General features: G+C 40.3%; 1 protein-coding gene across 1 annotated transcript in view; it reads right to left on the reverse strand.

The window, feature by feature from the left end:
* nrxn2a (neurexin 2a) overlaps positions 1-13,988 on the reverse strand; it is a 129,497-nt gene that overhangs the window by 92,984 nt on the left and 22,525 nt on the right. Inside the window, exons 2-3 of the mRNA XM_078266310.1 lie at positions 10,584-11,720; positions 9,555-9,575 (exon numbers count right to left, since the gene is read on the reverse strand). Of these exons, the coding sequence (XP_078122436.1) occupies positions 9,555-9,575; positions 10,584-11,286 (724 nt within the window). The 5' untranslated portion in view covers positions 11,287-11,720. The remainder of the gene's footprint in view (positions 1-9,554; positions 9,576-10,583; positions 11,721-13,988) is intronic.

Below are 13,988 nucleotides of genomic sequence, written 5' to 3' on the forward strand. Positions count from 1 at the left end.
TCCTGTGCACATCCTATGCTCTCCGTCACTCCAAGCTTTCTACAATGAAGACGTCACTAGCAGACCTGTGGAAGTGTGTGGGTGGTTAGAAAGGCAGAGCGCCATATCTCTAGTTTCCTGCTTACCTAAGAGGTTGGCTATTGTCTGCAGCAACAATGTTTACCAGCTTGTGAAAAAGGCAATAATGGCTGTTTGCTCTGACACCAGATAGACTTTGGCTCGTACTCAGAGGAAATGCCATAAGAGACACTGGCTGCAGTCTCTACACCAGCTATGAGATGCTGCTGGAGCAGTGTTGCTGCTGACTGGGGGCAGAGTCATCAACCTTTTACCTTGGATAAGACAATTGAGCCAAACTATCTCTCCATGCAAATGCATGCCCATATCGACAGAAAAAGAAGGCTCAGCAGAATATAATGGCAGCACCAACAATCTCTACCAGTCTCCCCTGCTTCTCTTCTCAAATCCTTTTGCTTTGTGCTACCCCTGCCTCTCTTCCCGTCTCCTATCTACTTGCATCCCATCCCTCTAAATTCAGGAAACTAATACTGGCGAGTCCTTGGGGTGCTGCCCATGGCCAATCCAATGAAGTGCGCAGCTACAAAAATGGAGGTGTTGCCCCCATGCCCATGTCCAGAAAGGATTATCTGTAAAGGTACTGCCCAGAGCCATGCATTAGCTGCTGTCACTGCATGATGAACATCAAACACGGCAGAGGAAGAGGGTCTTGCAATCTGTTGGAAAGAAATGATCTGCTACTTCTTCCTATTAGACCACCTGTTCCAGTCACTGTTGCAATTACACCATGCTGCAGTGGTTGCACCACATGTGGAATGCTCATTAATATTAAGCTTTGCAGTTGATTTTTCTTTTCTTTTTTTTAAGTGGTCCAAAAGCCCAGGTCGCAGATGGCAGTTGCTGACTTCGTCTCCTGCTCAGGGGCAGAGGAGTCCCTTGTCGGCCGGTTGCACCCAAACATACTGTAAGTCAGGCAGTGTGGGCATGTGGATAGTGGGGCAGCAGCTTATCGTTGGTCTGGAGGCAGTGACGTGCTTTAGGACTCTAGGTGGTCAGTGAGCTACACCTGTGTCTCAATAATTTCACCATTTACAGTACATCTGTGTGTAGTGTACATGCTAGCAAAGTGTTCTGGGACAGAAGCACACGCACAAGCAGCCATTTCTGGATTTCCTGAAGTCTACGAAATGCTTTTAATTTATTTATAACCAACTATGAGGGGACAACTGTGGTGTATATTTGGTTTGAAATTATTTGTGGCTTAATCAATTCAGATTAAATCAGACTACTCCTTTGAGTGTCCCCTCAGGCTAAAGCTGGAATATTGTCAAAGTTAATAACATTTGTTTGTAATAACATGAAATGGCTGAATAAAACGTTGATGCCTTATGTATATCAATGAAGTCACATGCACATTACTGGGTTACTAACTGTTGCTGTGCTACGCCCGAGCGTTGCTCGGAGGCTTATTTCTATTGATCTTCATTCAACAATCAATTACCAACTTCTTCTTATTATTGATGCATGAAATGGAGCAATTACATTTAGGCCTAATTTAATGACAGATCACATTGTGGTCAGCCTTTGGGACACACTTACTGTACGACTTCCTAAATATTTGATACACCAGCATTATTCTAATACCCAGCATACACAACTGCATTATTCTGTCAGCATACCCATCAATTAAAGTAGCAGCTTAAATTGAACATTATATTTTGGCCTTGTAAAGACTGATTACTGCTTCTGTACATGAACAAGTTTGTCCCAAAGCGAGTAACCAAAGAATCTAGACCTTAATCTATAATGTCACAGTCACGTATCGCCTCAAGCTGCACCATTTATAGTGGGTGAAAAACTGGTGTAATCATACTGTGAAGTATTCGCTTAAGCCTTTTCATCTACTGAAAATGACCTCAATATTAGTGTTATCAGCTCAACACCAGAAGATGTATATGAGAACACCCAGGGTCCTGCCACACACTCTTTTTATCTTCACCAATTTGTGTTCCATGTGAGTGGGAACAATGTAATTCAAAGATACAACTCTATTTATGGTATTTATCATCAGACATCTTATAATAATTAAATATATACTGTTAGGTATAGATTGGGTCGAAAACAGAAACAGAATATCCTAATGAAAGAATAGTTTCTAGGAACCTGTAAAAAAAAAAAAAAGTCACTAATACAGGAGCTGTAGCAATAACCAAACATATATTCTTTAGACTAATTTCCACAAAACCATGTACGAGTTTTATTTTGTCAAAATTCAACCAAAAAAAATATTTTATCTCTAGATAATAGTCTAAGTAACATTTTGCGGATGAGGAAATGTGCTGATGAGAACTTGAGCAGTGTATTATACTGTCAGAGTGGGTTATAAAGCCTAGTCTCTATGTTTAGAGACAACATTGATTGCCATGGAGACAGGATGGTAACTTTTGTCTGAAATTTCGGAATATGTGGCAGAAAACACAAACCATAAATACAGCATATTTCTAATGTCCAAGTGTTTTACCTATTAAGTATTTAATTTCATTTATTTGTTCTGCTCATGGTAATTCTCAACTCCAGACACCCCCCCCCCACACACACACACACAGGTGCTATACCATTAAAACAACCAATACTTACAGTAACGTGTGAAAAAATGAACAATCAAGAGCCATAAACAATAATTCACCATCAATTGAGAAGAGAGATTTCCTGACGACTTCGTGAAGTCTTAGTATTCTTATTTTATACAATTACTTGATCTGAAAAAATATTTATACAACCCTTTAAATCATTCTGTAGAGAATAGAAATAGAAAAGAATTACAGTTTGACACCAACCACTGAAGTATACATTTGCTTTAAAGTAATCTTTGCATTCTGGTGCTTAACAATTACATTTCCAAATACCCCTAATCCTCTGAACTAAAAACAAACAACTTTTGTAACTGTTGGTAATACTCTGCTTTTTGCACTGTGCAAAATTAATAATGTCTGCAAGTCAACTAAATCTTTAAGTTTCAAAATTCCTGACTTGATAAACAGTCGAAAGTGTTGGTGTGTTCTCTTGAATTCATTTTATAAATATTTTCTTTTCTGTATTATAAACAATGTCTTTATGTTGCTCATGTACGTGTGTTACCCCACACTTCCAACACAGCTAAAATATTGCATTGAATGAAAGTTTTTCTCCCAAGGTTTTACATCACAGTACCATGGCTTGTCTATAATTCGGATGTTATCCAGTACTTGAGTTTAAAACAGTGTCCAAAATGATACATCTTATTTATTTATTTTTTTTTTTTTAAAGAACAGGACATCACAGTAGTTTATCTTCTTGACTCTTAATTGTTTACTGGCTAAAAAATCCTACTATACGTAAAAATATCTCCTCCATCGTTTGAAAACTGTTTTCTTGAATCTGTACTTACATGAATATGCAACATATTAACACTACTGCAATGTAGAAATAATCAAAAAATCCAAATTCTGTATAATATTATGTATAATAATAATTATGTACGTATATTAACAAGAAAAAGTAAAAAAACTGCTTTCTGTGCGCACCTGAGAGACATCGTTGTCATGAAAAACCTTTATTCTTTACTTTCGACACTGGTTTATTTCCTTTGAAAACATCATAAAACCAAACCGAAGAGATGCTTTGAGCATAGATGCATTACCTTGGCGAAAAACTGCAGAGGTCAAAGGTGATGTTCCAGTAGCTCAGTCAGTGGTCAGGACAAGGGTTTGACGGACAAAGATTGAGTGAGTATAACATGACAAGAAGCAAAAAACGAATAGGCAAGTATATGAAAAAAGAGGAGAGGAAATATTAGTGCAGCACAGTTAACTAAAATGATTTCAGGGGAAGGGAAATGTTGTGATCAGGTGGCTGGGAAGGAAAAGCAAACCAATAGACCCCATACCTTGGCGGTTTAACATCAGGTGCGCCAGACCTTGAGGGAAAGAACAGAAAAAAGGATACGAAAACAGGAAGTTCATAAAGAGGTTTGGGAGAACAAAAGCATTGTCACAATGTTGGACTGCAGTTTGTGACAGACATCCTGGGGTAGGTACGGATGTCAAAGTTCGAACTAAAATATAAAGGGGAAATCAAACTAAAAACAGACAGACATCTCAAGGGAGTAGAGGGAAGGCAAGGAGAGAAAAAAAACATCTTGATTGGTGCAACCATTATAGGTAGTTGCTCACACAGATGCTTTTTTCTAAATGGAACACATACTGTATGTTTACTTGACGCAGACAGCGCTCAAGATGTATCAGATATACATAAATCCTACTTTATATAATAATGTGAACAGGGCTCTATAGGCTTTGCCACTCGTCTCGACTGAAATTTGCATGTAAGTGGTCGGCAGATCTATTTGAGCCTATTTAACATTCAATATGGTAGTGTTTTATAAAAGGGCAGAAGTCATACCAGTCCTTATCCACTAAATCTTTAGTGACCATCACTCTATTTCACAGAGGATTTACCATCTAATGGAGCTCAATAGGTTTAGGTGGTGGAACACTGATACGATTACCTAACAACCATCATATCACAGGTCAGCTTCTAATGATCTGCCACAACTAACCTTTTACTTCTGAAAAAAAAGAAAGAAAGAAAGAAAAATCAGAATGGAGCTGTGACTTGTTGCTGCACTGCGTTAAAGCCTCACTGAATAAACTATCATAAAGCAGCCAGCCAAGACAAAAATGCCACGTCCCACCTCCATATTCTGTCAAGTAGAAGGTGGTGCTGTGGTTGCTGTGCTGAACACAGGGGCTAACTGCAATGGCCAACACTTGTAGGACTTAATGGAGTAACACGCTTACACAGTAAGACAGACCATTTACTCCAAACTAAATAGTAACATGGAGCATTCTTGGACTGCGGATGAGTACAGTATTGCAATCCTCATATTGGGAAAAAAAAGAAAAGCTATAGTAAAACCACCATAAATCTGTGGAAGCAAACTGAAAATACACTGCATCTTATCAATCAAATGATATTGCTGAGCAGTTGCAGGTGACGGTGTATAAAAGTCCAGCTGGTTGGCCTGCACACCCTGCAGAGATCAAAGCTAAATTTGATTCAGTTTTGTGTTCACCGCCAGCCTAAGTCTCTCACTACAGTACATGTCCCGTACACAGAGAAACACAAACAAATATCTACTATGCCATCCAGAAAAATCCCCTTGCCAAAAAGGAGATGGAGATGACACAATGCAACACTTCCGCTGAGTACATGAGCCCCACACTGCCAGCCAACACAAACAGCTCTCATCAGTGCATCAGCACTCTAAGACTCATGCAGCAAGTCACTCACTCACAGTTCAAGTCCCAGTTCAGTCATGAGGTAACATCTTAAAAAGAGGCAGGTCGGTACAAATCTCCTTCCAAATCACGTTCCACTGAACAAGTCTGTTCATGCTGCAGCTCTTGGTGTAGGATGGACATGATTACCCCTGGGAAGGTCCTTGCCTGCCAACATGAAGGCTTTTGATACAATGTGTCATTGCAAAGCCAGTGACTGAGCCTCTTAGACAGGATTCAACCACAACCCTGTCTTCGCTGCAGACAAAGAACTGCCGTGTGCACCTCACTGTGGCTCTGCATTCTACATGACAAGCCAATGTATGTTTAAACAAGGCATGAACAGCGTTACGTCCCCCCTCCACTCCTCATTCTCACCAGATGTACTAAGATCTGACTGGACCTGAGCTCATCTTCTGCTAGTGTCTGTATCTTCTGCCCATGCTTCTGCTATAAAAGAGAAAGCACATCACTCAGCAGAACTAAGACATTGCAGTAGCAACAAGGGGCTACAAGGGGAGTTTGTTTGTCATTAACAGTGACAAAGATAAACCCAGCAGCACCAGGTTGTAAGCCGCCAACAGTTGAGACAGCAGGATACATTTCTGGTAAAATCTCCCTCCATGTTGTGGAAGGGTAGGTTTACCATAGTCCAACTAATAACAAGAAGCAGTCACAAAGCTAGAGGCCATTGCTTCGTCAATCAGGGAATGCCCAGTCCAACGCTTCACTCTGGTGATATCTGTGGAGATGGAGAAAGGAGTTTTGACCCAAAGGATTCACAGCTATGATGATTCTGATTTTTGTTGAGCACGGGGTGAGGAAAAACTGACCCGCATCCATGACTAATGGAGACTAATGCGGTGACCAAAACAGGCCAGGGCAGGCAGCACTTGACAAGTGCCTCGGCCAACAATGTCTTCTTTAACTATCTAGTTTTCATTCAAGGAGTTGAAGAAAAGTGGATGAAGAATGGTGCTGCTGCTGTCCTCGTATAGGGGCAACCACCCAACAATATGCTCTTCTTACTTGGCTAAGCCTTACACCCAAATCTCAGTGTGTGGAAATGCAGAGATAACGGGCTAGACCTGTTGAGTCCCATTAGAGGGGAAAGCCTGGATAAAAATAAACCGCCTTTCCTAACAGTAATCTACCAGTTTTGTTTTTTTAAGATAAGAGGAAACCTTAACAGTATAAGAAGAGTTTCAGGGCAAACAAAGAGTTAGAACCATGGGAATGGAAGCTCATTTTACTAAAATGTTAGCATGTTGATTTTAACTTGGCCTCATCATAAAACAAGTATGTGTTTACAAAACAATCCACTGTTCTAGCCGGGCTGTTTGGAATCTGTCGATTGGCTGAATCACATTGTGGGTGTGATGTTATTGATCTTTTTTTATCATGATACTCCATAAGGGATTGAGAACAGCAATTGTTTAGTAGTAAAGCGACATATGCCTTTACTCATCTACATCTGCCGACCTTGAGTAAATCCATAATGAATCAACTTAGTGTTTTCAAACCTTCAAGCCTGTTGCACTTATGGCTACGCCCCAATTAATGATGTTAGCGCTGGTTTGAAACCTGAATGATAGAGGTTTGAAGTTTTCTGTCTCATGTGATTCAGTGTGGATTGGCCCAGTAAAAGCAAGGGGAAATATGACAGATACATGAGGGTTATGATGATATTCTTAAGAGTGCTTTTTGCCATACCCAAATTTCTTTTATTATATTAATATATAACATGCATACTTTTCCTTATTATATTGTGTTGACCTTTCAATCTCTTAGCCTCCTTTTTCTGCCCTATTTTATCACAGATTTTATCCTTATGCAAGTTTTTTTTTTTACCTTTTACAATTATCAAGACTTTTTTATACTGTATTATTGTCACTGAAAGAAACTAGCATGAATAATACAAATTCTAGGGTGTGAAACCTTCCATACATAAAATGTCAGTGGGGCTACAAAAACCAGAAGTACATCCTGATTTAATTGTTTCGTAATTCCTCGACTTTTTGAAATACTTCTAACAAGACAAACACTGCTGTCTAAGTAACTTTAATTAAACAAATATAGCAAAAAAACAAAACAAATGCAGATGTTGAAGGACCTCTCAGTCATTATTGTGACATTAATTAGCGAGCATCTAAGAAGAGTCACAGCACGAGGATTAGGATTTGCCAAATTTGTTTTTCCATGAAAAGTACAGTATTATGGAGCCTGTTGTAATGAGGGATTAGACCAAGGTCACTGCTGCTGAAAGATGCAAGGCCACTAGGACCAGCTGTGTGCTTTCTTTAGATTTATATACTTTATCATCCCTGTAGTTCATCACTGTATGCTTACACATGAAAAAGCAAAACAATGTGCTTCAGTTGACACGTGTGTGCGTGTGTGTGTGTGTGTGTGTGTGTGTGTGTGTGAAAGAGAGTTGTGTAAGGTTTTCCTATATCTTAGGTGGCTGTCCTTATCTCTCTTTCACAGACCTGCTTTTTTGCACACAAAACATCAGAGGATGCTGCAGTCTTTTGGCATTAGAGCGTGCCCCGCCATGGCCTTTGTCCGAACAGATCAACGGGTGCCCATGTGCTGCATACTGTGGAACTCAGAACACTCACCTGCATTTCCCCATGTTTACTGCCTTAAAGCAGTTCCTCAGACAAATAAAGTTAATTCCCACACCACTTAAAACCCACAGCCAAAACCAAATATAGCATATGGGTTACCATCTTTCCCATCTCTAGGGATAGGAGCAAAAGCATGGATTCCTCTATTTCCGTCACTGCAAGGACATCAAAGACTTGCTGCCAAATAGCACATGGAGTTGTATGAAGGATAGAAAAAAAAAAAGCATCTGGTGAGAGTGATTTTACTGTTGTCATTGTTGTTTTCATGCATTCTGCATTGGGGATTGTATCTATGTCAAGCTTTAATCCAATAAACATTCTGATGTGCTCTATTTGCAGCATGTCATTTAATAATGCCTGCCTTTTTGCTGTTAGCAGATCCATGCCATCTTTGCTCTTATTAAGAATGATTAATGCTTGTTTTTGGAAGTGTCAAGATGAAACCTATTAACTGTTACTGAAGCATACAACCATATACCACAGTCAGTAAGTCTTACTTATGTGCTGTTTTAAATACAGAATCTATATACATCTAACATTATGTATACCAATGTTTTTGTGTGTGTTGTCGTAAAAGCCCTTCTGCTTGTACTCTGCACAGCTACTATACATGAAGACAATAACATTTTGCAGTCTTCGGTCTATTTTGCTGCTGCATGCTAAACGTAAGTGTCACAAGCAGGATTTCGGAGAGCAGGTGTGCATGGGTCGGTGCCTTTTGAGTCAGTAACAGTGATTTATAATGTGCAGTGGTTCAGTGCACATTGCACTGGTCTCCTGAGCCTGTTGGCTGCCCTTTCACCAGAACCAGCAGTCCTTACTGGGGAGATCGATGTTTCGCTCAGATGCCGACTAAACCAAACCAATCTCCCTCTTCACTTTCAATCCTCATTTCACGTTCAGTATGTGTACCTCATTAGAAACCAATCCCGTATATTGGTGGTCAGTTAAAATGCTGCCGATAAGAGAGAAATGTTTTTTTTTCCTGCCAGTGGAGATTTGCTCCTAATTTTAAATGCACCTATGAAAAAACATTGTTAAAAAATATTACAATTTAATGAATATCTAGGCCTCAGTAATCAGCCATGTTATGCCAAAGGATGCCATCATATTTGACCTTAGAGCATAATGCCATATGATGGCATGATGACTGAGTAAACACTTAAACAGTATTTTAGATGAGGAAAGAGAGAGGAAAAATTCAGAAGTTATAAATAATAAAACAAAGCATGTCTGTACAGTCATTTTTTTCCCTATAATGCAGTATATGAATGCTCCCCATAGTGTGCAACACCCACATACTCTGCAGACCTCGCCAGTCACCTTGAGCACACTGATTTTATATACAATGAGCATTCAGCACATTAAGCGCTTTTTCCACAGTGACCTCGTGACCAGTGATAGTATATCTCCTTTCAGCTTAATTTGTTGGATGTCAGAACTGCAGTCCAAACCGACAATAACAACCTCATAATAACCGAACACACTCTCACACACTGATGCTGTGGTATTAGCCTTTGCAAATTAGAGCATCACGAAAAACAAATTATGCTCATCATTATGCTCATTATACAATGCATTGTCTTACCTTCTACTTCTTTCAGGACAGCTGCAAGAGAATAAAGAAACACAGACATGTTTATTGTTGTTTCGCTTAACCTTTCTGCTTCTTTCCATGCCACCAAACATGAAGGTTGACGTAAACAGCCAGAGCCTGTAAGTGTGGTCAGTTGTTCTGTAGTATAGTTGTATCATTAAAATCACTGACAATAATAGTGGTATATCACAGTTTATCTGTCACATATAACCACAGAAAGAGTCACAGTCCAGTGCAAGTTTGACGTCTTTCAACGGTTTGTTAGTGAATGTTTCTCGCTTAAAATGACTTTGCAATAAGGCATACCTAATGAAAACAATGTATTAGTAGTTAATACAAGGGTGTATAGCTGCTCTAATTCATCATTGTGAGTCCACTTGTTAAATGAAGGAACGCCTGCCAGAATCCTCCTAATTTTAGCCAGGGAAGAAAGCTGCCGAGCTTCCAAGCCAAACATGTATTATTATAAGAGGGAAAACTGATGTCTTTTGGCAAAGTGGTAAACATCTTTAATTAATCACTTGTTTCCATTTTACTTGTCTATACGTAACAAGAAGTTTCAAAGCTGATTTAAAAATTCCAAGTTTATGTTCGTACTGTCTTGTAGACTTTCCAGAATATGAAAATTGCACTCATTTGGTAGCCTGTTAAATATCTCTGCATTGAAAACGTCTATCACATTAGGCAGCTGTTATCCTCTATGACTTGTGAAGATAATGGCTGAGAGAGCTGAACTCACACACCCAAGCAGCCTTTAAGTACTTCTATGGTATACTTTGACCTGGGTCACTTTTAAGTGGGCTTTATTGATTATTTTCTAGATGCTACAGTAATGAGGGTTTAGACTATATACTTGAATGGGATATTTATAGGGGATTTTAACCATTTGTAAGCTAAGGCTAATCATAAAGATGGCAAACATTTTCAGTAGCAAAAGTACATTAGCATTAAAAAAAAGCCCTTTGACGAACAGATCATGAAGGACCACACAGTTAATAGTAGGAAGGATAATTCTCTCACCTTCATGGCAGTACCTTCCCCTGTAGCTGGTATTTATACAGTCACAGCGGACCTCTCCTTGGCTGACGGAGCACAGGCCTTTGTTGCCGCACGGAGAGTGTGTGTCACATATGTACTCCAAATCACTATGAACAGCCTGGCCATCCAACAGTAATGGTAATGCCTCCCCCAGTTTCAAATTGGCTATAAGGCCCTGGAATGGTGGCTCGTATTTAACAGTGCTGGATGTCAAGGCAGAGAGACGCACATCAGGTGAGATGCCCCCAACGTAGAGATCACTGACCACTACCATCTCTTTTCTCTTAGACTTCACCTCAGCAGCTTTCGCCTCATTGTCCACCACCAGCCTAGTCTCTCTGTAATTACGAGAGAGAAGGATTCTGTGCCAGCGCAGGTCGTTGATTCGCGTCTCGGTGTGCAGGGAGGCCGGTTCTGCACAATGGATGGTGAAGCGCATGTGGAGCCTCCCATCTGCGATCAGAAGCTCCAGGAAGTCACAGTTCCCTCCATCATCCAGATAGAGCACCAGGGCTTTGCTGATGTTGGTTTTCAGAATAAAGCTGAGCTCACCTGTTGATTTGGCATCCCACTGGCCATAGCGTGTCCACTGACCAGGAACACCCTCATATTCCAAAGCTATTGCTGTTAGCACCAATCCAGCTAACAACAGTAACCAGGAAGCCTTGCCTTTACACCTGCCCATGATGGCTACTATTTACAGCTACTGGCTCCCCTGTGGTCTCTAATTAATATGAATCCAACAGAGTTGTGAGGAGGAAATGTTATCTAGTGTCTACACTTCTTTTTTTATTGCCTTAGATTTTACAGAAATAAGACTCCCACACGCAGTAAAAGAGTTTCTTTAGCCTTGACTGTCTATCCTGATTCTTTTTGCCATCTCTCCATGGGCGACATGTGACAGAGTGAACAAATGAGGCACATTGCAGAACACTTTGCATCTACTTTGAATCGGCTGAGAAAGAGAACAAACACAAGTGATCCACAATACTGTGCGCTTCCTCGTCTTCGCCATCCAGTCTCTTGACCTCCATCCAGCACTGTTTCTGTCAGTTATCCATGGGTTAGCTAGGCATGCAGCTTAGGTACAGCCTCCATTCTTCTCAGCCTCCCAACATCCTAAGACATAAAAGAAGAATGTGTAATGAATAGCTGGAAAGATTACTAACACTTGATTGTACAAAAAATAGATAAATAAATAAATAAATAAATAATCTACAGTCATTATGAATTACATGGAAAATGAATTACAAATCTAACAAATCATTAAAATGTCAGAGAGGGAAAATGGAAATTAACTTTATAGAGAGGTTTAATTGTTATGAAGAATTCACGATTCACCAGTGGTTGACATTTTTCAAGATCATTTCCAACAACTTGTTGACTGCTGCTTGTCATTATGAACATGGCTGCAGCCTAGAGATTCCATCAACAGGCCCTCACAGGCCAAATAGCATCTCAATCCTGGTGCCCCACCTCATGTCTTAGCATCCAGAAAGGGAAACAGAGGGTGGTTTGCTAAGAACTGTGCTCCTTTCCAAAAGCTGGTGGAAAACCGGCTGTTTCCTAATCACCCCCCACAGATGTTTTGGTACAACCCATGGCCTCACTAACTTCAGTAATGTTGAGCCCCTTAAGCCCTATGCGCTCCCTGGGATAAAGCTAAGACATTACAGCTAAACAACACATACAGGCCAGAGGCTGGGAGTGATGAAAAGGAAGAAGTCTGTGTTAAAAACAAACAAACAAAGAGAAAGTGCAATACTTGGTGATAACAAAAGAGGGTGCAGCTCCCAGGCCTAAGCACACAAATGAAGTTATGTATCAGTCTTTAGCTAAAAAGGGGAACTGCCCTGGCTCATTATTACCATTCAGAAAGGCTAAAAACTACAACTGGTGGAATTATGTCCTGGGAATCTACACATATTCTAAGAGACACCATTTGTATTCAATGGATGATTGTATGTTTTCATTATTAACAACAATTTCTCTACAGAGTGCAAAGCAAAAAATGAATGTATTCTACAGACGAGAGTCGTCTGTGTAGCCACAGCCTTTTATAGTTTATGCCTCTGTGCCAAAGAACTTAACTACTGCCCAAAACCTATTCAAAACATATAAAAGAGCTATACTGTTGTGTAATCCAATTAAGTGATCAAAAGCACTATCAGCAGCTGTAATCTATTACAACCAATTTGCACAAGAGTGGAACAACACTGTATCTTAAGGATGCCTATATACCGCATGTCATACATCACACATCTGCTCAAACTCACACGTTTGATTTAGAACGCAAGGTTTACCAGTCCCTCCAGGATTTCGCGACGTCGCGATTGAGCCAATTCACGCGAATTCAACCAATCACCGCGAATTTGGTGCGACTCGCAATTCTGACCAATCACCGCAACTTTTCCGCACATTTGACCAATAACCTGAAGTTTCCCGCGACTTCAACCAATCACAGCAGTCCCACGTGCACTCTGAGAGCCAATGACCAATCGGGAGTGAGAACGTGGTTGATCGTTTCCTTGTTTTTGATGTGAAGACGAGACGTGTGCGTGACTCATTTACCAACAAAACATACAGCAAAAGACCGTGCAAAACATTTCAGACCGTCCTGCCAACCTGTATACATTTTAACATCAATGTAGACTGTAACGATTTAAAAGTCGCTGCCGTTTCAATCCTGGCTGTCGGCTCTCTGCAGCGGGTGGGGCTACTGCTTCGTACCCCCCGCGACTGACACTTGCACACACAGACACACGCACAAACAACACACATGGTGGATGCAGGAGAAAAAGGAGATGAGACGACACAATGACCTAAATTGAGGACAGCTACGCTCGTTATTGTAATGTGCAATGATAAGTTAAAGTCAGTATTATCAAACCGTATGAATGTGTGTCCCAGGCCAGGCCAGGATAGGAAATTAACTAACAATGTAAAGATCAACAAGCCACTCAATTTTGATTCATTGAAGACATGATTATTTTTTGTCTTAAATCCACCAGCCATTTTCATATTATACCAACATTTACAGCATCCTGAGCCTTTTTGGTAAGGTTACTAGGAAAACTCAGCCCAGAGTAGTTTTATTCTCCCCAAAACATGTTTCCTTTTTATTTTTAAAGAACTATACAAAAAAAAAAAATCGCAACTTTTTTGCAACTTTCACTGTCTCCCGCAACTTCATTACAACAAACAGACAAAGACATCGCAACTTGTATCGCAATTATTTACAAAAGCTCTGCGGATATGGTAGCTCTCAGACCTTCTGACAGTCACAGAGCCCGGTTGAGACTCTGGTCTCTGAATGAGCTAAAGTTTAGGGAAGTGGCTGTACGCTGCTCTACATCGGAGGTGGAAAACTGAAACTACGGCAGAAAT

Source organism: Sander vitreus, chromosome 13, assembly GCF_031162955.1.
Source record: "Sander vitreus isolate 19-12246 chromosome 13, sanVit1, whole genome shotgun sequence".
In the NCBI taxonomy this organism is placed as follows: domain Eukaryota; kingdom Metazoa; phylum Chordata; class Actinopteri; order Perciformes; family Percidae; genus Sander; species Sander vitreus.